This window comes from Centroberyx gerrardi, chromosome 19 (assembly GCF_048128805.1).
Source record: "Centroberyx gerrardi isolate f3 chromosome 19, fCenGer3.hap1.cur.20231027, whole genome shotgun sequence".
Lineage (NCBI taxonomy): Eukaryota > Metazoa > Chordata > Actinopteri > Beryciformes > Berycidae > Centroberyx > Centroberyx gerrardi.
In genome coordinates this window covers 27,049,532-27,072,593 of record NC_136015.1, presented here as the reverse complement: position 1 = coordinate 27,072,593, position 23,062 = coordinate 27,049,532, and the positions used below count along the sequence as shown (strand labels likewise).

General features: G+C 42.3%; 2 protein-coding genes across 3 annotated transcripts in view; one reads left to right on the top strand and one right to left on the bottom strand.

Moving 5' to 3' along the window:
* The window catches only part of LOC139929412 (uncharacterized), a 19,024-nt gene extending 14,256 nt beyond the window's left edge, over positions 1–4,768 (bottom strand). Inside the window, exons 1-3 of the mRNA XM_078290210.1 lie at positions 4,553–4,768; positions 2,554–2,631; positions 1,137–1,241 (exon numbers count right to left, since the gene is read on the bottom strand). Coding sequence (XP_078146336.1) covers positions 1,137–1,241; positions 2,554–2,631; positions 4,553–4,729 — 360 coding nt within the window. The 5' untranslated portion in view covers positions 4,730–4,768. The remainder of the gene's footprint in view (positions 1–1,136; positions 1,242–2,553; positions 2,632–4,552) is intronic.
* A 747-nt stretch (positions 4,769–5,515) lies between these two features.
* Positions 5,516–10,948, top strand: jtb (jumping translocation breakpoint). 2 transcript variants are annotated; one of them, XM_071922286.2, is made up of 6 exons: positions 5,516–5,682; positions 6,412–6,882; positions 7,070–7,110; positions 7,666–7,751; positions 8,840–8,916; positions 9,494–10,948. In XM_071922286.2, the coding sequence occupies exons 2-6, from the start codon at positions 6,794–6,796 to the stop codon at positions 9,648–9,650; spliced, it is 450 nt and encodes a 149-aa protein (XP_071778387.1). In that variant the 5' UTR covers positions 5,516–5,682; positions 6,412–6,793; the 3' UTR covers positions 9,651–10,948. The 2 variants fall into 2 exon arrangements, with proteins under 2 accessions (XP_071778387.1, XP_071778386.1); XM_071922285.2 differs by having other exon boundaries at positions 8,837–8,916.
* The last annotated feature ends 12,114 nt before the right edge of the window (positions 10,949–23,062 follow it).

Below are 23,062 nucleotides of genomic sequence, written 5' to 3'. Positions count from 1 at the left end.
AAACCAAAATGAAGGAACTGAGCTGTAAAGCAGTTTAGTGAAAACAGGCAGAATCAGAAAAGAAAAAGGACATGAGGACGTGAAGTCCAGCTGTGTTCAGTGAAGATCAGACCTCATAACTGGATTTAAGACATTTTAATACTTTTTAAATCCTTTAATTTAGATGATTTAGTTAATCCAAACTCTTAATCCTGACTGAACTTCTCTTCCTCGGTCTTTTCATTTGTCAAGTGGATCAGAGACAACTGGACTTGATTTGACTCAGCAGCAACTAACCATTATAGTTTCATCTTCGATTAATCTACTACTTTTTTCCCCAATTAATCGATTAATCATTTAGTCTATAACATGTCAGATGCCCATCAAGTCTGAGTCTGACCGGCACAGGATTTCTTTTATAATGATGTGGAACTGAGAAAAGCAAATAAATCTCTCAAGTGTTTGTGAAGCTGGAAAATTTATTTTTTATCTTTTGGTACTTTTGGTATTTTTTTGGTTTCACAGAGAAACTGACGCAGTAAAAACTTTATTATTACTTTATTACATTATTATTACTTTATTTATTACTCATTACTTTATTTATTACTTTATTATTACTTTATTTATTACTTATTACTTTATTTATTACTTTATTATTACTTAGTTTAGTACTTATTACTTATTCATTAGCGGTGTGTTACTGCCACGCGGAGCGGCAGTAACACAACACTAATAAATAAACACAACACAAACATTAAAGAAAAGAAACCTTCTTTTCTAATCAATAACTAATCATTGATGAGTATTCCTCTTGAACAGCAGGTAAACAAAGCGGCTGCTTGGCGACATGAGAACCAGGATGAGCCGACTTTCAGTTAACGAGTTAATATTTAAATCAGGTGTGTTGTGGTCACAGATGTGTGTTTATTTATTATAATATTAGATTATTTATGGTAGTATAATATTTAAATTAATCTCTCACAGGTGGGTTTATATATTAGAATTTTACATTATTATTTAAATTAACTGTTACACACTCAGATGTGTATTTATGTATTACAATATTATATAAGTAGAATTACATTAAATACTTTTAATTTAGTATTTTTTAAGTGTTTTTTCTAATCAAATCGATCAATTAACACTTTGAAGGATACATGCCGTCTGATTGGCCGGACGGGGAAGCTGACCCGCCCGTCTCCAGGGTTCCGCTCTCCTATTGGCTGACGGCGTCCTGCGTCCGGGCCGCAGGTGGGCCGGCCCTGACAGACAGGAAGTGACATCGACGGTCGAGAGGAAGAGAAGCAGAAGAAACGGAAAAAGTCAAATATATTTTTTATTTGAACAATAGAACGCAGGAGGGATTTTCTCAGTGAAATGTTTCTGTCAAATCAGAGAAGAAGATGAATAAATAAATAATAATAAATTCAACAGCTCAGCTTGGGATTCTTCATTATAAATATTTACTCTGAGACACTTTTTACTTTTACTGCAGTAGATTTTTACAGCAGAACTTTTACTTCTACTCAAGTCAATTATCAGCAAAGTAACAGAACTTCTACTGCAGCAGGACGCTCTAGTGGAAGTCTGTTTTCTATTCTTTTTCATTTCAGTTTAGGACCGTGTTTTAGTCTTAGTTTTAGTCTCAGTTTTAGTCTCAGTTTTAGTCTCAGTTTCTGTCTTATTTGTAGTTTCAGTTTCAGTTTTAGTCTCAGTCTTAGTTTTCATCTCAGTTTTAGTCTCAGTTTTAGTCTCAGCCTCAGCCTTACACCAAACGACTTTTCAAGCGATTTCACCGTCGCAGACAAATTTCCAGTGTCGGAATAAAATCCTGAGAGTTTTGCTGGCGTTGCTCCCGTCATCTCGATCGTTCGGTGTGAGGTCAGAAAACTCAGTCCGAGCCGTCTTAAGTCCGTCTTTTTCTCGTCTTGACGTTCCGATAAAATCAAACATGTTTAATATTATCGGAAGTCTTTAGTCTTGGCTCATGCAAATAGTGGTGTCAGACTTTAGTCTTTTCAAAGTCTTTTCAAAGTCTTCTAGTGTATGGTAGGCAGTCTTTGCAAAATCTTATAGTCTGTGACTAAAAACTCAGTGACTTAAGACACACTGTCTTTAGATGTGAGCTGGATGTGAGAGGGTGTCAGACTTTAGTCTTTTAAAAGTTCTAGTGCAGTGATTCTCAACCTTTTTCATATCACAGACCCCGAATTTAGTATGCATTAGGGCCACAGACCCCCATTTGATGAGCTTTTGTTTCTCGGATCCCAAATCTGAAAATATTATTGTTAGATATGATTTTGCCCAGAACTCCATGACTGTCTGTATTGTAGGTAGAGAGATAAGAGTGAAACTATGATCAAAACAGTCATTCTTCTACATTCTCTAAATGTGTAAACTTCTAAATGAAATAATGGCGACGTTTAACAATTTATCAATTTGCTGGGGACCCCCTGGAACCCTCTCAAGGACCCCTGGTGGTCCCCGGACCCCACGTTGAGAACCACTGTTCTAGTGTATGGTAGGCATTAGTTGTAGCTTCAGATTTAGTCTCAGTCTCAGTCTGTCTCTGACCTGCAGCTCTGCTGGACTCATCTGGCTGACGTTGGGCAGGGAGCCGCCTCCGACCTGCCGAGTCCTCTGGACCTGCAGCTGAGACAGGAAGTGACCACACAGAGACAGGAAGTGACCACACAGAGACAGGAAGTGACCACACAGAGACAGGAAGTTACTAGTGATGAAAGATCTGTGAACGACTTGTTAGTGGCGGTCAAGTCTTCAGGAGGACCTGGGAGATCCTGGGACTCACCGGCAGATTTCTAGGTTTAATTGAGATGGCACACTTTAATTCACTGTGTGTTAATCTGTCACTACTGATAACCTTCATGTGTTTAACTTGTGTTGGTTTGTTTTTTACTGTCTATGTTATTTAACTGCTGGCTGCTAGAACTGAAGTTCCCTCCCGGGAAAATAGAAGTTATTCTATTGTATTCTATTGTTCCCTTCTATTCTATTGCCTTCTATTCTATTCTCTCCTATTCGATTCCCTTCTTCTCTATTACATTCTATTCTATTAACTTCTATTCTATTATTCCCTTTCCTTTCTATTCTATTCCATTCCATTGTATTCTATCCCCTTCTACTCTATTGCATTCTATTCTATATTTATTTTCTCCATATCTTCCAGCCACAGTTGACAGTCAAACCAGACAGAAGACAGAGTGAAGCCTCAGTTTCCTCTGAACGACTGAAAAACAGAAGCAACAGCTAGTTAACTAACTAACTAACTATCTAACTAACTAACTAACTATCTAACTATCTAACTATCTAACTAACTATCTAACTAACTAACTATCTAACTAACTAACTAACTAACTGTCTATCTAACTATCTAACTAACTAACTATCTAACTAACTAACTATCTAACTAACTATCTAACTAACTAACTAACTGTCTATCTAACTATCTAACTAACTAACTATCTAACTAACTAACTATCTAACTAACTATCTAACTAACTAACTATCTAACTAACTATCTAACTAACTAACTAACTGTCTATCTAACTATCTAACTATCTAACTAACTATCTAACTAACTAACTATCTAACTAACTATCTAACTAACTATCTATCTAACTAACTAACTAACTAACTGTCTATCTAACTATCTAACTAACTAACTATCTAACTAACTAACTATCTAACTAACTAACTATCTAACTAACTATCTAACTATCTAACTAACTAACTATCTAACTAACTAACTATCTAACTAACTATCTAACTAACTAACTAACTATCTAACTATCTAACTAACTAACTATCTAACTAACTAACTAACTATCTAACTAACTATCTAACTAACTAACTATCTAACTAACTAACTAACTAACTAACTGTCTATCTAACTAACTAACTATCTGACTAACTAACTAACTATCTAACTAACTGTCTATCTAACTAACTATCTAACTAACTATCTAACTAACTAACTAACTAACTATCTAACTAACTAACTAACTATCTGACTAACTAACTATCTATCTAACTATCTGACTGCTGACAGATGAACTCGGCGTGATGTTGACAGTGAACCCAGAGAGCAGAGTGAAGCCTCTCTGGATCCCTGCTGTAGAAACAGAGGCAGCAGGTCAGTTGACTATCTAACAGGTCAGTTGACTATCTAACTGACAGATGAACTAACTGTCAGTCGTGTTGACAAATGAACACAGACAGAGGAGCGAGTGAAGCCCGGGGTTTTAACTAACTAGCTAACAGATTAATGAACTAACTGTCGGCCGTGTTGACAGACACTGAAGCAACAGGTCGCTGCTAACTAGCTAGTTAACCGTCCCGCTAACTAGCTAACAGTGTTAACGGACGAGCTGCCTCGGTGTGCTGACAGGTGGAGACGGACAGCGCAGCCCGGAGTTTCCCGAAGACAGACGAAAAACTGAAGCAACAGGTCGCTAACTAACTGTGAGAGGAACTGACTGTCAGGTGGAACCGGACGTTAAGCTGGCCTGGCCCGGCCCGGCCCGGCCCGGCACGGTGTCTGGACCGGACTCACCCTGGTGGTCGTGATGTCCACCATCAGCTCCTGAAACGCCGCCGTGTCCTCGGCTTGTCTCTGGGCCAGCAGGGCGATCTTCTCGCTGAACTTTCTGGGGGTTCCGGGACCGGAGCCGGGCCCGGCGGGTCCCTGTCCGGGTCCCGAACCCCCGTTAGCTCCCCCTGACATGAACATACTTACTGACCAGATTTAATGTACAGTCAACTCACTGTCCGACTGGCTGCAACCCGACACGGCCCACCTTCTGGATGTCTTTGGAAGTGCATTATGGGATGTGTTGTTTTCTTACAGGAGAGACTCTGTAAAAACTTCGGCTTTGAAACTTCAAATCCCATGTTCAACATATCTGGCCGCGTAATAAAACTTTGGCTGTTGGAAATGTAGTTCAGTTGTCACAATTTTCTTCGACATGTCTCCTCATTTCGTCGCATAAAACAACAGTTTGTAGTTGTTGCCCTTACTGTCTTCTTTGTTTTGCCTCAATTATTCTACATTTTTTATTTCCAACGTTTTTTTCCAGGCGGGTCAGTAAAGGAGTTGACGTCAGAGGTCGTTGTCAATACATTTTGATGACGTTTGTAACTATTCATCCAACGTTTACATTTCCAACACAACACCCAGGTCGCTGCGCAAAGCCAGCCGGAGATAGCCGAGACATGACCGGAAGTGACGCCATCTTTCCTTCAAAATAAAAACAGAAATTTGTCATGTTTTTAAAAAAGTAAATACCGGGGAGTACAAAACGACAGAAATCGAATGGAAATCTCAGTGGGATCATTTTATTGAATATAGAACGAAATAAATGCTGTAAAATACATAACAAGATTATATTGTAAGTTGTATTGTGGACAACGTTGTACAATATGTTCGTCACTGGGCTTTTATTTTTAAATACGTGTACAGGAAGTGGTATTCTTTATACTGTTGCTGGCTTGACAGTGATACTCCAGATGGCGCTGGCCGGGCCGAAGGTACACAGGGAACAGCGGAGAGAGAAAGCCGTTATCAGACGATATTAACGGGCAGCTGTTTGTCAGCAGACAGTCGAGCACGAGGACCGGCGGCTCGTCCCGGTTTCACATCGTTTTTACTTCAGTTCACCAGGCGGAGTGTTACAGCGGAGTAAGGTGAGTGTCGGACCGGAGCTGCTAGCTAACGTTAGCTCTTAACATGAATTTACAATGCAGTTAGCTTGATAGCGTTAGCTACCAAACAGCTGGCTGGTTAGTTAGCGAGGCAGCGGCTAACACACCGTGCCGTAACGTTATGGTGACGAGCTAACGTTAGCATTAAAACACGAATTCACCTCAACATGAGATATCTGCTGTGTTTCAGGACAGGGATCGTGTGGTTAGCTCGCTTAGCCCGCTAGCGGACTAATGGCAAACAGACATGTTTGTTTTGTAAGTCTTTACACGTCTTATCCTGGTGATAACATCAGAGTGCGACACCAAACAATGTAAACAACGGCCCTGGAAGTTAAATGTTAGCCAGTTGCATTGATCTGGCCCAGTCTTCAGCTGGAAGCTAACTGGAATACAGGCTGCTAACACAGTCAGCTTTATTCTAACGACAGTGAGCAGCTGTGTGTTGTCCTGTCAGAGTGTCCACGGTACAGAAAGAGATCTGGGTTTGTAAACGTGACTGCAAAAGACTCTTATCTGATAAATCCTGACTTGACTTGATCCAGACTGGAAGCCAGTAGCTGTGGTTGTCTCGTCATGTGAGACCAGAGACAGACCGCAGCTTCCTATACAGGTCAAAAAGAGTTTGGTGATTTCCAGGTCTTGACTTGAATAAAGTGTCAGTGATCAGGTGTAAAGTGTGTGTGTGTGTGTGTGTGTTTGCTCCTGTAGGCTGCAGCAGTTGGCCGGTGTGAAGCAGAGCTGTAAAATAAAGACGGAGGACTCACTCCCTCTCTGACCGCTTCGCCAGCAGCTGGACGGACAGAAGAAACAGCCTGCAAATCAGCCGACTGAACTGAGAGCGACAGACACAGAGAGACAGACACAGAGAGACAGACACAGAGAGACAGACACAGAGAGACAGACACACAGAGAGACAGACAGACGCTGGGGCAGTTAGTTAGACAGGTAGTCAACCAGTCAGTAAACAGTCAGTCAGTAAAGCACTCAGTAACCAGTCAGTAGACGAGTCAGTAAACTAGTCTGTAAACCAGTCAGTCAGCAGTCAGGCAGCAGCGTGGCGGCGGCGGCGGGCCGGTGGAGGAGCAGGCTGATGGAGAGCGAGTGTCGGATCCCGGTGGCGTGCTGCAGGCCGCGGGCGCTCGCCCTGCACGCCCTGTTCTGGGGCCTGGTGTCCCTCAGGTGAGGGGGGGTCCGGACGGGGAGGGGGGTCCGGACGGGGAGGGGGGTCCGTTATCAGGGTTTCCATGCAGGCCTTCACTTTGTTTTAAGGGTTAGAAGTTTGAGAATGTTGACTGTTTCCATGGTGACGCTGTGACGCCTGCCGGTCGTCATGGTGACGTCTAACCTGCACATTTGTGTGTTTCAGAGTGTTTGGAGCCGCTCTGCTGAGTGAGGAGAAAACATCAGGTACTGTCTGTCTGACTGACTGACTGACTGACTGCCTGACTGTCTGTCTGACTGACTGACTGTCTGACTGACTGACTGTCTGTCTGTCTGTCTGACTGACTGACTGTCTGACTGACTGACTGTCTGTCTGACTGACTGTCTGTCTGTCTGACTGTCTGTCTGACTGTCTGACTGACTGACTGTCTGTCTGACTGACTGTCTGTCTGTCTGACTGACTGACTGCCTGTCTGTCTGTCTGTCTGACTAAAGTTTGGATGGGTTTTAATTAGATTAGACAGTTAAATGTTTTGTGTATTCAGGCGGTGTAACGACCTGACAGCTGACTGCAGATAATCTGAATCATAATCAGTTTTTGCCATTTTAGTTTCCACATCGGCAACTTTTCATTTAGAAAATCTGCTGCGGATGAAAAACAGTCACAGCGTCGATATAAAATACCATCTAGTCTAATAATCATTATCACAAAGTCCAGGCCGACTGTTATTATTCCAGCCGTAACCATGGAGACAAACAAAGTGCATCACACTGATCTGAGAATGTTCCGTCTGTCCTCAGCCGGCCGGCCGCTGGTCGCCCCCTGCTGGCTGGGGGAGGAGTTTGTGGTGACAGCAGAGTGCGCTCACTGCAGCGCCTTCCAGGCTGTGAGTCCACACAACCTCTCTATCACTCTCTCTATCACTCTATCATTCTCTCTCTATCACTCTCTCTATCTCTCTATCACTCTATCACTCTCTCTCTGTCACTCTCTATATCACTTTATCACTCTCTCTCTATCACTCTCTCTATCACTCTATCATTCTCTCTCTATCACTCTCTCTATCTCTATCACTCTCACTCTCTCTCTATCACTCTCTATATCACTTTATCACTCTCTCTCTATCACTCTCTCTATCACTCTATCTCTATCACTCTCTCTATCACTCTCTGTCGGTCTCTCTCTCCTTTCAGTAGATTGTCTCATGTACTGTTTAGATGGCAGAAGAATTAATATGCTGCCTCATCATAAAAAGTTTCATCAGAAATGTGATTTTTTTTTTTTAGTCCTTTGAACACTCTTCATCACATGCAAGACGTTAAGAGGAATGTTGCTTTGTTTTTAAGTAGAGAAGAGTTCTTTCTTTAAAGATCATTTTACCATCAATAAATCATTAGCACTAGGCTTGGCGATATCAAAAATTTTATATCACAATACTTTCCTGCCAAAATATCAAAAATAATAATATTTTGATATTTTATTTCCTTTATCGTAAATTACATACAAATTCTAGGCTATTCATAATATTAGTGATATCAAGATATTTGATAATACTGAATATTGGCCCATGCCTAATTAGCACATTACTGCAGAGTCATCAGTATCATGACGGTAAACATCCTCCATAGTTTCTCCACCTGGTGGATCTGAGGGAAATCTGCTGGATCTTTACGGCACAAAACAGGAAGAGGTTCTTCTTCTGTTCTTCTAAAGCTGAAAGAGTTTCTGGCAGCAGATGGTGGAAGGAGGGAAAGGAAGATGGAGAAATCACTTCCAACATGTTGATCCTCTTCAGGGAGGGGGAGGGGGGGGGTGGGAAGCAACAGGGCTGATGGGAAATGTAGTCTTAATGTGGAGAAACACTAGAACTAACAATACTACTGGAGTGAGACAGAGGAGACCGATCACTGGTTTATAATTGTAAGAAGGTAACTTCCTCAGTGAGATGCTGATGTGTGTGTGCTCTGACAGAAGTCCTGGGCGGCCTGCGGACAGACGGGCTACATCGAGCGAGTCAACTGCACCAAGTCCAACAAAGACGAGTACAAGAGGTGAGCGACTGGGCGGCGACTCGGCGTTCTGGTGTCGGGTCTGTCGGAGGATCGCTCGACGGTCCGGAGACCAGAACAAGCTGCTTTTATTTAAAAACTCTGTGAAACATTTGAAGGAATATTATTTGAAAATGTCGGTTTTGTTTGTCGTCACACGATGACATCATCATTCAGTTCAATGGGATGAAAAACAATTCTTATGCTCATCATGATATTGATTTCAACCACAGCTCTGATCTCTTTGAAGAAATTAACATTGTTTCTGTGTGTGTGTGTGTGTTCACTCTTTCATCCTCTCTCCCTCCCTATCTCCCTCCTTCCTTTCCTTAACTCCTTCCCTCCCTCCCTACCACTCCCATCCCTCCTTTCCTCCCTCTCTCTACTTCTCTCTCTCTCTCTCTCTCTCTCTCTCTCTCTCTCTCTCTCTCTCTCTCTCTCTCTCTCTCTCTCTCTCTGTTTCTCTCCACACCACTCTCCTCTCTCTTCTTCCTTTTCTTCAACACTTCTCTTCCTTCTTCCCTCTATCTCTCCTTCCCTCCTTTCCTTCCCTCCTTCCCTTCCCTCCCTCCTCTCCTAGCTGTCGCTCCACAGTGATGGAGGAGCATCTGTTCTGGAAGTTCGAGGCGGCCATGTTGGGTCTGAGCGTCCTGTTCGCCCTGGTGGTCGTCGCCCGCCAGCGCTCCCTCGACCGCCTGGCCTCCGAGAAGGTCCGGCGGCAGATCGAGTCCATCTAGGAACCAGGACCGGAACCGGGAACCGGAACTGGAACCAGAACCAGAACCAGAACCAGAACTGTGACTGTCTGGTATTTACCCTGAATTAGCATTTCACTGCATGTGGAGTTTAGAATAAGCGGACTTGGTCAGAGCCTGGACTCAGACAGGAAGTGGACTCTCCTGGACCGGATTTGGATAACCTCCGGAAACCTCCGACACGCCGAACCCGCCACAAACAAACCGCAGCAGCTGTCGCTCGCTTCCCAGCAGCGGGCCGACTGGATCGGTGTGAATTTAACTGAGAACTGATTTTTATCACCTTGGACCGCCGGCCGCCATGGTTTCCTGCTGTGGCGACAAAGTTCCCGACACCAAGAGGGAAATGTGGGAGAAAACTCCCACATGTCCTGCTTGTAATTTCCACTCGGAGGCAGACGTGAAGGTTTTTCCCAGTCGACAGTCAATCTGAAACAACGTGAACGCAACTAAAGACGCGCTACTGCAACCTGTCAAGATGGCCGCCGCGGAGCGGGGCGCGAGGCCGAGCCGACGCTGCAGCTTCAGTACGAAGTGACGAAGTGTTCATCTGGTTTCTGGATCCAGCTGCCGCTCCTGCAGACGGGAGCCGGCGCTTTATACAAAATATTTTGAATAGTTTTTTTATTTCTGGGACGTCTCCATGAACTCCAGAGTCGCGGCGGAGGGGGCGGAGCCTCCCGTTGTATTTCTAGAACTTTGATTTGTTGAAGCACAACGAGTCGGTCGCTTCCTGAACGGAAACGCAGACGGTAAACTGGGAGAACTGGGAGAACTGGGAGAACTGGGTCTTTGAGTTACTGTTCACTTCAGTGTTGCAGAACACACGACACACACTCATGTTGCTTTGTATTTATTTTGCTTTATTTTTTAGATTCTGTTTGGAGACTTGAATGATGAGCGATGGGCCAGCTTCACTTTTTATTTTGTTTTATTTTAAGAGGCGACGCTCTCTTGCTCCTGATTGGTTTAACACTACACACCTCGCTCCGCCATGTTGGCTCTTCTGAAGCTCAACATGCACCGGGCAACTGTTTTAAGCAACTTTGTCAGCAACTTAATCCAAAGCATTGCCTCTACACTCCTGCATTGATCATATTGAAACTTGTTGCTCCCTTGGGAAAAGTCAGTGGGATCTCTGTGTTGCCGGTTGCCGGTAATGTTGCCCAACATATCACCACAACTCAAGTTGCTGTATGTTTTGCTGCACTGTCTTTACTTCCATCACGCACTGCTGATGGTTAGTCATTTTCACAATAATTAACAAAAACAGATTGACAGCTGTGCATTTCTTTAATTATACAGTCGGTTTTGAATGGATTTCATCACTTAACCATCACTTTAATAAACTGAAGGAAAACAGACAAAAATAAACAAAATCCCTATTTGAACTGGATTAGTGTTACTGATGGAGATCCTGCATCCACATTTTAATCCAGTACGGATCTGCCAAGTTACTAATATTTATGTAAAGAAAACTCTGTAAAGTGAAAGACTGAGTAAATAACTGATTTTCAGCAAACTCTGATGTCATCTGATAATAGAAATCCAGTTTGAATTGTGTTGAGTTTTTTGCAGCCAACACAAAATGTCAAAGTGTCGATCGTGACGTTTTCCACCGAGCAGCCGAAATCTGAGGGAAATCACAAAGATCTTTATCATCTGATTATTTTCATTCTCTCAACTCGTTATTAGTTGAATTTCACTGTCGTCACTTTACTGAAACTGCTGCTCATGAAGCCGAGAGAAAACCAAAATGATTCCAAACCGCCTGAATGAAAGAGTCGCGAAACGAAGTCAACATGAAAATCAGAATCTGTATCTGTTTACCCTGCATCAGATTCAGCTAAATCCAGAGAAAACAGACATTCCCATCCTGAAAATCTGTTAGTTTTATAAACATGTGTCCAAAAACAAACCTGCTAACTTCAGTAATATTCCATAGTTTTACTTTCATGTCATTTATTCGGAGTAGGAGTCGCTGTTGTGCTTCCAGCTGATCGGGTCAGACTCCTGACCTCTGACCTTTGCTCACGCTGATGAGAATTGATGTCATTTTCAACACATTTGTGTGTGTGTAGGCAACACACTGGCGCTGCTTTAAAACATTTTAAAGGAGAAGTGTTTTTCACTTTTCCTCCAGTTTGAGATCGTTGCCTTCAGTCTGAGAAACAGCTGTTTTTTTTTTTGTTGGGAGAATAACTAAATATATTTTATTCTCCCACCTGAAGAGCTGCAGGCTGTTTTAGGGCCAGAAAGAGTCACTGCTCTGACTGGCTGGCAGTTCTAGAGGCTCCGCCCCCTCCGCTTCCCCCCCTGCCCCAAACGTAAGCTGATTGGTCGACTCCAGTAAAGTCAGCTCCCTACATCACAAACCGGTCATGTTCAGACGTGTGTTTTTTTTCAAAATAAAAAACTATGGCAAATCAACTGTGAACACAGAAAATCCAAGAATGTGAACCCATAACAAAACATTAGATTACCCACAATCCCCCAAAAAACATAATAGCACAAGACATGTTTGTGTGTTCACATTTTTCAAAGTAAAACAAATGTGTTGAAAATGACAAATCCTTCACCGCAGCTTTCCTCCCTGAACAGGAGCGGTGTTGTGAGGCTGGATGTCGTCGGGTGACATGAAGGCAACGTGCTGCGTTCAGGCGTCGCAGGGACGAGACGACACGACGACTCGGTGCTGCGACTCAGAAGCGTTAATGTGTTTAACTCGTTTTAACGGCCGCATCCAAAATCATGTCGGTTTCTAACCGAACTGCGGCAGATATCGCTAACTTTTCGTCAGTAGACTTGACTGTCGCTGTGAATATAACTGATCGTTTTGATTTTTATCAATTTGACTGCTGACATCGGTGGATTTGCTGTCATGTTTGCCACAATTCATGACGCCAAGTGGGAGAAGTCAGAGCTACAAAAACTTCCCACGTGTCCGACGACAGGTGAACGGTTTCTCCCAGTCAGCATCTCGTATTTACGGTGAATCCGGTCAGACGTGAACGCAGCACAGCAGCGAGGCTGAAGTCGGTGTGTGTGTTGTGGATGTGAGGAGGAGCAGAGCCGATGTGAGGAGGAGCAGAGCCGATGTGAGGAGGAGCAGAGCCGATGTGAGGAGGAGCAGAGCCGATGTGAGGAGGAGCAGAGCCGATGTGAGGAGGAGCAGAGCCGATGTGAGGAGGAGCAGAGCCGCGAGGTTTCAGTCTGCAGAGTTTCAGGTCGGTTCCCACAGTGTTCTTCATGAGAGAGAAAAAACTTATTTTGTTTCTCAGCAGAGAGAGAAGAGCTGAGAACCGTCAGTATTTTTCCAGAACTGTCAATTATGTAAACACAGATGATTTTATCATGTTTTACATTTCGGTTGTAAATAGCAATTATTGTATTTTTATCAAAGATGTAAGAAGTTTCTTTTTCTGGTGATGATAAAGTAATGAGGTTTCTGCCAGAATAAATGAACAATGAGGAAACGATTAATGTGTGAGATGTTGATTTATTCTGCTAGGGCTGAAACTAGACTTGAAATGTTCTTTAAACGTTTCTGGAGGCAGAAATAATCTGATTGGTTGAGTTAAACCTCAGTGGGCGGAGCCTAACGTCCACAGCTTTTCAGAGCACAAGTTAGCTAACAGGCAAACTGAATGGCAAAGAAGGAACTCTGGTCAAAATATAAATAAAAAATAAAAATGTCAATGACTTCTTTTTTCATCCATGCTGTTGGAAGGTCAGCAGCTAGCTAACTAGCTTACCTAGCTAGCTATAGGCTAGTATGGCTAGTTTGAACTTGAAGGTCAGCTGGCTAACTAGCTAACCTAGATAACTTAGTATGATAGATTGATTTCAGTTAGCAGCAGAGCGCTAGGCTTCATGATATTAGCTTCCTCCTCTCTTACCTCTTGTCTTTTTCACTGAGCTTCAGTCTGATGTTACTTAGACAGAGAAACTGTGATTCTCTGGCTCCGCCCACTGAGGTTTAACTCAACCAATCAGATTATTTCTGTAAAAGTAAAATAAAACTACAATCTGCTCAACAAACATGTTAATTGGAACATTGTGTTTATTATGTTGTGTTCAAGTAGCACAACGTGTTGGAAGTGACGGCCATTTTAAGAGCGGAGTCCTTCAGTTTATTTGCACATTGACATGATGAAACACCAAAAGAAAAAAATAGATGGTGACGAAGAAACTCTAAAGGTTTTATAAAAACATCTTCAAAGAAAATACTCAGACAAATACAAAAGTTTATGATAACAGAACATAAATTCTATGAAAAGTCAAGAGAACGAGCTGCTGCCTCTCTGCTCTGCTTCACTGTAAACCTTCAAACCAAATTCCCCTCACAGGACAGTAAAGACTTGAATTAAGGGAAATAAAAGTGATAACGTAGATAATGAAATGATAAAAGCGTTTGGTTTAATGTTTAGAAGGGAAGTTTAATGAGAGCAGAAACAGTTTGTCCTGACTGGTCTCCAGTTCATGTTGTCGTGTTGGTGCAGCAACTAATAATGTCATACTGTCTCGTTTTTATTTTATTTGACAAATAATCGTTCTTGTTAATTGAAATAATGAAGTAAATAACAATAAAGTAAATATAACGACCCTTCCTTCCCTCTCCTCTGATTGGTTCGCACTTTGCCGCATCATCAGAGCAGAAAACAGTCGAAGCAGCTGAACTTCATTAAACCAAAGTAATGCCCCCCCGCCTCCAGGCTCCGCCCCGACCTGAAGGTAATGTGTCGAGAGGACGGACGGATGGAAAAGGGTGAATGTGGGGATTCGGGGTCCCCCGGTGATGTCACCCGGAGGATGGGTCCGGCCGGTCAGAGGCTCCGGAGGAAGAAGCGGGAACACCTGGAGCCTCGGGGGCAGGGACACACCTGGCCGGGCCGCGGGCGCGAGCGCTGCGGCGGCCAGCAGTGTTTCTCCAGGTTACACTGAGGGAGCGGGACGGGGTCATGTGATTAATGCATTTCCTCAACTGCATAGATAGCTTTCATGTGATTATGCAGTAATATAGTCAAAATCATAATTTAATGTCATTTATCCCATCAAGGCGGGGCGACATCCTGCTAAGAGGGGAAAGTGATTCATACGAGCAAATCCTGCAGTGACAGAAGAACTGGAACAGAGAATCTGGATCTGAAGCTCGTTGTTCCAGACATGACCGAGACAGAAAGCTCCATATTCTACTGTCCAGAGTTTTATTTTGTGTCTTTCTGTCCATTCAGAGCTGTGTGTGTGGTGTCATGAACCAAAAACTCTCTCAATCCATTTCTCCACGTTCATTTTCCAGCATCTCTCTGAGCCTTACCAAGAACAGGCCGTTTCTGTCTCCGTGTCTTTAAGGCTCATTAATATTAACGACCCTCCGTTCCGATCGGCTAACCGTTTCGAGAGTGAAACGTGAGACGCCGCGGCCCGGCGGCTACAGGTAGGGAAAACTCTCCGGTAATAAACGATGACGACCGCTCGACCGCTTTGAAAAAAACACTTTGTTAGTCTATTATTTCTTACAGAAATGATAATGAGCGAACCTTTGTGACGCCGCAAAGTTACGGAAGTCCAAACGGCTCGTTTAGAGGCTCGCTTTTCTAATATGGATTGTGTGGATTTAGTTTTGATGCTTTCACCATGTTTAGATACACATCCAACTCCTTTATCATCACAGAGGAGAGGGAGTCCTGCTTTAATCCAACGTGTCCCAGAAGTTTCTGTCTTATCAGCCGCTGACACTGAAAAACATTGACAGAGGAGGATGGAAGAAGTTTGGGAACTACTTCTGATCGCAAGACCCGCCTTGATGGGATTACAACACACTCATCATCACATGAATCAACATAAATTCACATTACAATTAATAAACAATTCTAGAAACTTCTCTACCAGTCCACAGTCTGAACCTGACTGAATCTTCTGTTTCATTCTCTTAAAGCATTTTGATCTAAAGGCTTCTGCTTCAATGCTTGAAATGAGTTTCTTAGTCAAATATAAATAGTGAAGTTGATCCTGTGTATGAATTTCTTTCCAAAGCCTTTGTCTTTCCATCAAGGCAAAGAATCTAAAATATAAGATAGTTTTGATTTGTTTTAACACTTTTTTCCAAAATTCCATTTGTGTTATTTCATAGTTTTGAGTCTTTACTGTTATTTTAAAATGTGGAAAATAGTAAAAATGAAGAAATGACTGGTAGTGAACATAGTGCACATTTACATATGGAAAAAGATGTATAGACTTATAGAGGTTTTTTTTAAAGAGGTTTTGTGGAATTCCTTGGGACGCTGCAGTAAGAAAAACTTCACATTGTACATTGTCTACTACGCAAATACATTTTAGATTAATTTTCATTTTCTCCATAGACTGAGACTGTACCACACACACACACACACACACACACACTCAGTGATCATTCCAGTGTTTGGTCACTAGATGTTGATCTTGTTCACACAGCGAAGCCTTTCAGCTGCAGTGAGTGCAGACAGGCCGTCTCCATGGAAACCTCACTCCCAGCCAATCACAACGGATTTCAGAAAGTTAAAGTGAACTGTGTGTTAGTGTAGTGAGACGACAACAAGCGAGTTCATACTTCTGTTTTTATCAGGTGCAAAGAAACAGTTTAGATCCGTAGTTTCAGTCTGGATGGATCACAGTTCACAGCATCAGAGACCGAACAGGAAGACATTACTTCATATTAAAATCAGTTGCTTCACTACTTTTGCTCATTTGTGATTTTCGGATGTGTGACGTCAACAGAGTTTTATTCTTTCAGGGTATTTCTACCCAAATCCCCCTCGAGGATCATGGGAGTTTCATCAGTAAAGTTTAATCTGCTCTAACTGTCTGTCCGGTTCAGTGGAAATGGATTTTTTTGTTACCAGCACGGTGATCCGGCGTCTCCTGAGGCGGCGACACACTCCAGGAAGCCGGTTGAGTTCGTTCTTCAGAGAACTCTGGACGTTCCCTCTGACGTTCCCTCTGACGTTCCCTCTGACGTTCCCCGGGACTTTAACCTGAGGAGGAAACACACGTTTATCTGAGTTACAGACTGAAGACATGGAACGCCTCGCTGGTCACCAGCAGCTGGGAGGGAGGAAGCATCACATCAACTAAACCACAGCATGTTAAACTCGTCTGACAGCGACAGGTACATCAGCAACGAGACAGAGGTGGGGACTCCAGTCACATGACTTGGACTCCAGTCACATGACTTGAGATCTTGTGTTTGTGTAAATGACTTAGATTGAAAGTGATGAGATTTGTTCCAGCAGACGACTGAATTTAAATTCTGTTTTCTGAATTTGTATGGAATGATTGAATTTATTGAAGTTGAAACTGATTATAGAAATCAAACTCTTATTTATTCAAATTCTTATAATTGTATAATTGTAATCTTTTCCCTGCTGGTGTTCAGAAGCCAAACAGCAGAACGTCACAGCTGTTAAATCTCCATGATGCAGCGTTAGCTAGCAGGTTAGCTAGCAGGTTAGCTAGCAGGCTAAGTTTTTCGTTCTGTCAGCAGCTTGTTTCATGTTATCTATCTCTAATATTCCAAAACAGGAAGTTGTGCCTTGTTGGTATAAAAAGGATGCTGGGTATTGTAGTGTGGTAAATCTAAATAGGGGAGAGTGGGGTAAGATGTGTGAGTTTTTACTCAAAATGTTATTTTGGCAAAAAAAGATGAGAGAGAATTAAAACAAATGCTTCCACCCATATTTCAGGATGTCGACTTTCAAATGAACTGGTCAGAATGAAGCTAAATGAAAGAACAATGAAAATACAACTTAAAACAAAGTTGTATTACTTAAAAAAAAAAGTGGTTCCATGGCTCAATGTGATCCTAGCAAGTGGGCAAGTTGAGCCAAATGAGATTGAAGACAATGTTGTCACTTTAAAACATCTTTATCTTTATTAAAACAATTTCTTTGAATGTAGCTAAATTGGCATTGAGACAACAGCCATTAAACAATGAATGTAAAAAATTTACTTTTTGTTGCAAAAAGCAGTTTTATGAGCATAAATGTACTTATTACTTGTCCTATGTGTCTGGTTCCATGGCAGCCATGTTGAAAGTCTCTTCCTAAAGGCCTGGTCACGTGACACATTGTTTATTGTTGCTAGGATACAGGGGGTGGCTCAACTCACCCACTGGCTCATCTTACCCCGCTCTCCCCTACATTCAATCATCAGATTTGACAGTAAAGTCCTGCAGCTGCAGCCTGGATCCTTACAGACACTGAGCGTTAAGCTTCAGGTAACGGTTTCCCAGAATGCATCTGACCGGACTGAGGTCACACCCACCGTGTCGCGCGGCTCCGGTCTCGGCGCTGACGGGAGCGGAGGAAGACTGGACTCCACGGATCCCAGCAGAACACAACAGAACAGGAGAACCAGGAGAACCAGGAGAACCTGCTGAGGCATCGTCTGACTGATCCTGATCCTCTCTCTCTCTCTCTCTCTCTCTCTCTCTCTCTCTCTCTCTCTCTCTCTCTCTCTCTCTCTGTCTCTCTCTCTCTCTCTCTCTGTCTCTCTCTCTCTCTGTCTCTCTCTCTCTCTCTCTCTCTGTCTCTCTCTCTCTCTCTCTCTTTCTCTCCCTCTCTCTCTCTCTCTCTGTCTCTCTGTCTCTCTCTCTCTCTCTCTCTCTCTCTCTCTCTGTCTCTCTCTCTCTCTCTCTGATTCTGTACAAATAAAAAATAGTTTTCAGCAGAAAGAAAACAGAATTGACTGAATGATGAAACGAGTGATCGGAGTGAGAGAATAGAGGCGGAGAGAGAGGAAACACTAATCCTTTCCTAAACGGATTTACAGTCACATGGCAGGAGGCTGACGTCCAAACTGTCACAACAACAATAATATAAATAATAACCTGACATTTTATTATTGTAGTTTAATAAAATCTTTATTAGCACGGCACATTTTCTAAAACCAGTTTACAAACATCAGACTCATAAAATAAATTAAAACAAGTAAAAGCAAGAAGGAAGCAGATAAAAGAATAAGAATAAAGTGATACTAAAGGATAAAAAAAGTCACATTAAAGTAAGTAGATCATCAATCATATAATGAAATATTAATGAAATATATTGATTTTTCATTTCATTTTGAACCTTCTGTGTTTTTGAAACTGACTAAAATGGAGATAGTTTAGTATATATATATATATATATGTATATGTATGTATGTATATATATATAAATTCCAAAATGTGATTTATGGGTTTTAGGGAAAAAATGAATTCATCAGTAAATATTTCAGAGATACAGACGATTCCATCCTTGAAAACAAGTCAAACTTTATTTATAAAGCACAAGCAGCTCGCTGTGCTGCACAGAAAGCTATTACCAATAATAATAAGACAAAGTAATAAAATTGCAAAAAAAAGAAAAAACATTATAATAGAATGATCCAGCGATAAGAGCATTAAACTATGAATAAAAACAATGATAAAATAAAATAACAAGATGGATGCAGCAGTAATATTCAGACTGGATTCAAAGATGAATCCAAACTAAAATAACTAAAATAACTGTCCGAACCTGTGATGTGTTTGTGTTTCATGTCAGTTAGTCAGTCGTCTGTTTTTTCAGATGTTGAGTCTCATTTTAGAGTCATTTCTTCCTCTGTATTTGCGGCTCACAGCGGCATGCTGGGTAAATTAACTCGTCTTATCTGAGCATATTATAATAATATTGGAAAGCGTGTTGTAAATGCCACCTTATCACTTCACACAGCGCTGCTCTCTGATCGGTCTGATAAGGTCAGGCCGACTCAGACTACAGTCTAATAAAAGGTTGATTGAAGTGAGACTGCAGGTCGTCTCTGATTGGACAAACCGAGAATTGAAGTGTGATGTCATTCTGTAGGCTGTAAGCTGCGTTTCTGCCGGGTGTGTAGTCCAGAATCCCTCTGGGGAGAGTTCTGTATCTGGAAAAGAAGACATTACTTCAGTATTTACAGCAGGTTTTTCTGTTAAGTGATACAATGATCATTAAAATGAACTCCTTATCACGGGAAAATGACGTAAATAAAATGTATGAATTTGTCCTCATGGGCTTCCGTACTTTATGCTGCTGGTTGACTTGAGCTGTTCTGAATAGTTCACTTGTTCTCTCACTCTTCACTACGCAGCGTTCGTCAGAGTGAACTCTCCGGACCACGACCGAACGAAGTCTCGGACGCTGCATCGAACCTCCCGGCTGCTCTGGACGTCGTGAGGCCGCCGGACGCAGCGCCTCAGAAACTGAACATCAGGACAGACGGCTGAAATGGACTCAGGTACTCAGGGAAGTTTTGAACATTAAACTACAAATAAATTGTTGAAATTCTAATCATGTGTCAGAGTGGTTTTGTCAGCTAAGCTGCCGTCTGCTGATGGCAGCTTAGGTGTTTTGGTTTGGCAAACAATAAGCTAACGTTAGCTAGCTCACAAGCTAGCGACTAGCACAACTCTTCTTCTTTGGTGACGATCGCATTGCATTGTGGTATACAGGAGAATTTATGCTTGTTTGAGATGACTTCCTGCTCGCCTGGAAAATAAACAAGAGCCGAGTGCAGTCAGGCGAGTTTTTCTTCTTCTTCAGTTTTGTTTAACGGCGGTTGATAAACAATTTAAAAGGTGCGTTACCGCCGCCCACACACACTGCTATAACGACCCAGACCTTCACGTTACTTATTTTTATTTTAATGTAGGCATTAGGTGGCATTTATGGAAAATATGACATAGCGTTCTAATAAAATGAAGACGAGACTGAAGTCTCTTCATGTCACTGTGGGTCAACTGTGATGAACCAATCAGCGCTCAGCTCGAGGCGTTTCCCATGATCCTCGGAGCCGTGCGGTCGGTGGAGAGCGGCCGCGGCGCCTCGCCTCGGTCCCGCCAGATTCCCGTGGCTCGCGCAGTCGGGTCGGACAACTTTTCTACCCATCATGCAACGGGCCGAGCAGTCGCTGGTCAAAACTGCATCTCAAACGAGCCTATTGTAGGGCACATCGTCTGTTCATTACAATGTGCAGTGCATTGTGGGTATTTTATAGTGAACTATATAGTGAATCAAATGAACCGTTTAGAATTCGGACACTAGTACAAAATGGCGGAGCTTCTGTAACGGAACGGTTTGGAACAGAGCTTCGGTTCTCTGTTTAGCGTCTCTGTAGAGCGCTCTGTGTGGGACGGCTGTACGAAGCGTGTCTCTGAGCCCTCAGCTGGCGTCCTGTCAGTGGTTCGGTCAGTCGTGTCTGTCAGAGCGAAGCCGGGTGGAAATGGCGTGCGGCCGGGAAGCGTCTTTTTTAAGGCCGAGACGAGTGACGAACCCTCAGGCTGATCAGACGCTCTGTGGGTATTTAGAGAGGACGAGCTGTCCATCACACACACACACTCACACACACACACACACACACACACACACACACACACACACACGGCCTGGGCTCATATGAGGTTTGTGATGTCTTTCTTCTCTGCGTGTTTCTCTGTATTTGCCTCCTTTGTCGCTCTGTGAAGTATTTTTGGATTTATGAAAGTCCAAATGACGCAGAATAAATGTTTCACCTCGTTAGTTCGTTAGTGTCACACCCATTTACCAATAAATGCCATGAAAATGCTACATTTTTACTTTTTTAAATTTGTTTTTTACTCAAAATCCTTCCTGGAAAACTTGATCCCAGGTTCCACATGTCGTACTTGATGACATTAAAACACATTAAAGGCCGTAAATCTGGTGTTTCTTGTCCTATAGGCAAGACTGGAAGTAACTAATTACATTTACTCCTGTTACTGTACTTGAGTAGCTTTTTTTGTGTACTTTTTATGTACTTTGTGTACTTTCTCCTGCAGTTTTGTCCTTCAGTCCATTTTAAATCCATCCATCACAGAACAGATTGTGTCTCTCCATCAGCAACAGAAACTGGATCAACAGAAACTGGATCAACAGAAACTGGATCAACAGAAACTGGATCAACAGAAACTGGATCAACAGAATCTGGATCAACAGAATCTGGATCAACAGAAACTGGATCAACAGAATCTGGATCAACAGAATCTGGATCAACAGAAACTGACAAACTGTGGATCCATTCACAGAGAGAAGAGGAATCTGACTTTACTTTGTTTCTGCACTTTATTTTGTCGTTTCTAATGTTTCCAGTGAAAAGAATCCAGTCTGAACTCTGACCAGCTTCATGTCACAAACAGGCCAGAATATATCTGATATCACTGATCAATACCGGTCATCATCGATTACTCAACCAGCTGCTGAGGCTTCTGTCTCTCAAAACTCACTTTCTGTTCCGGGTTCTGTTTCAACACACTAATAAAATGTGTTTTATGTGTATTTCCTCTACATAAAAGAATAGAATTTATGAATAAGCTCATTTTATTATTATTATTTTTTTTGTCTCATTAGAAGTTTGATGTGATGAAAATCGTCCGGGGGAGAAACTGGGTTTTGATGTTCATCTTATTTTATAAATAAATGACAGTTGCTTTAACACATAATGATGCTATTCACTCAGACATGATCATGTATGAAAATAAAATATTAAAATAGTTTTCATAAATATGCAAGATTTATCCCACGAACAGGAAGCGTCCCAGTCAGAGTTTCCAGGCAGCTGGAAGTTTCTCTGATGATCGAACCTTCTGTCCGTCTGCAGATGATATTCAGACGCTTATAATAATAATAATAATAATAAAAATAAATAATAATAATCTGCTAAAAACTCTGCAGAGCGCTGAGGAGCTCTGAGAGACATCAGAGACATCAGAGTGTCGGAGAACTGAATCATTTACAGCTGGAATTCTTCTAGATTTTAAAGTCACAGTGAAATGAAAAATGACTTTTTCACCTTGATAGTAAATTTTCCGTGTCAAAATATTCACCTGTTAAATACTAAATTCCCCCCCAAAATAACCAAATTATTTTCTTGTATTTTTATATCCAAATCTCATTCCTAATCAGAGTGTCTTTAACAGTGACATCACACTGCACCAGGAAGAGGAAATAAAAACTCCAACCAATAAAACATCACAGATTTTTGAACAGTCCCGCCCCCTCTGCCCCTCCCATCCAATCAAACTGCCTTTCTCTCCCTAACTGATCTCCCATCGGTTTACACTTCTGACTGAGCCCTCCCTGCGTTAAGCCCCGCCCCCCAACATCCTGTTCCAACAGGAAGTGCATCACAGTAAGGAAGCAGGTTCGGAGCCGTGAAACTATGAAGATTCTTTATTTAACAAAAATAAATGAATCTGTGGTGCAGACGCTGCAGCAGCTACAGGCTAAATCCACATGAAGAAAACAAAGACCAAACACATGCAGAGGGACGCTCGACACGGTCCAGAGGGGTGTGTGTGTGTGTGTGTGTGTGTGTGTGTGTGTGTGTGTGTGTGTGTGTGT

Bases quoted from the DNA above. Each gene is read 5' to 3' on its own strand.
- jtb (XM_071922285.2), top strand. From the start codon at position 6,794: ATGGAGAGCGAGTGTCGGATCCCGGTGGCGTGCTGCAGGCCGCGGGCG. The intron at 7,111-7,665 runs GTACTGTCTGTC...GTCTGTCCTCAG, and splicing joins GAGTGAGGAGAAAACATCAG to CCGGCCGGCCGCTGGTCGCC. The intron at 8,917-9,493 runs GTGAGCGACTGG...CTCCTCTCCTAG, and splicing joins AACAAAGACGAGTACAAGAG to CTGTCGCTCCACAGTGATGG.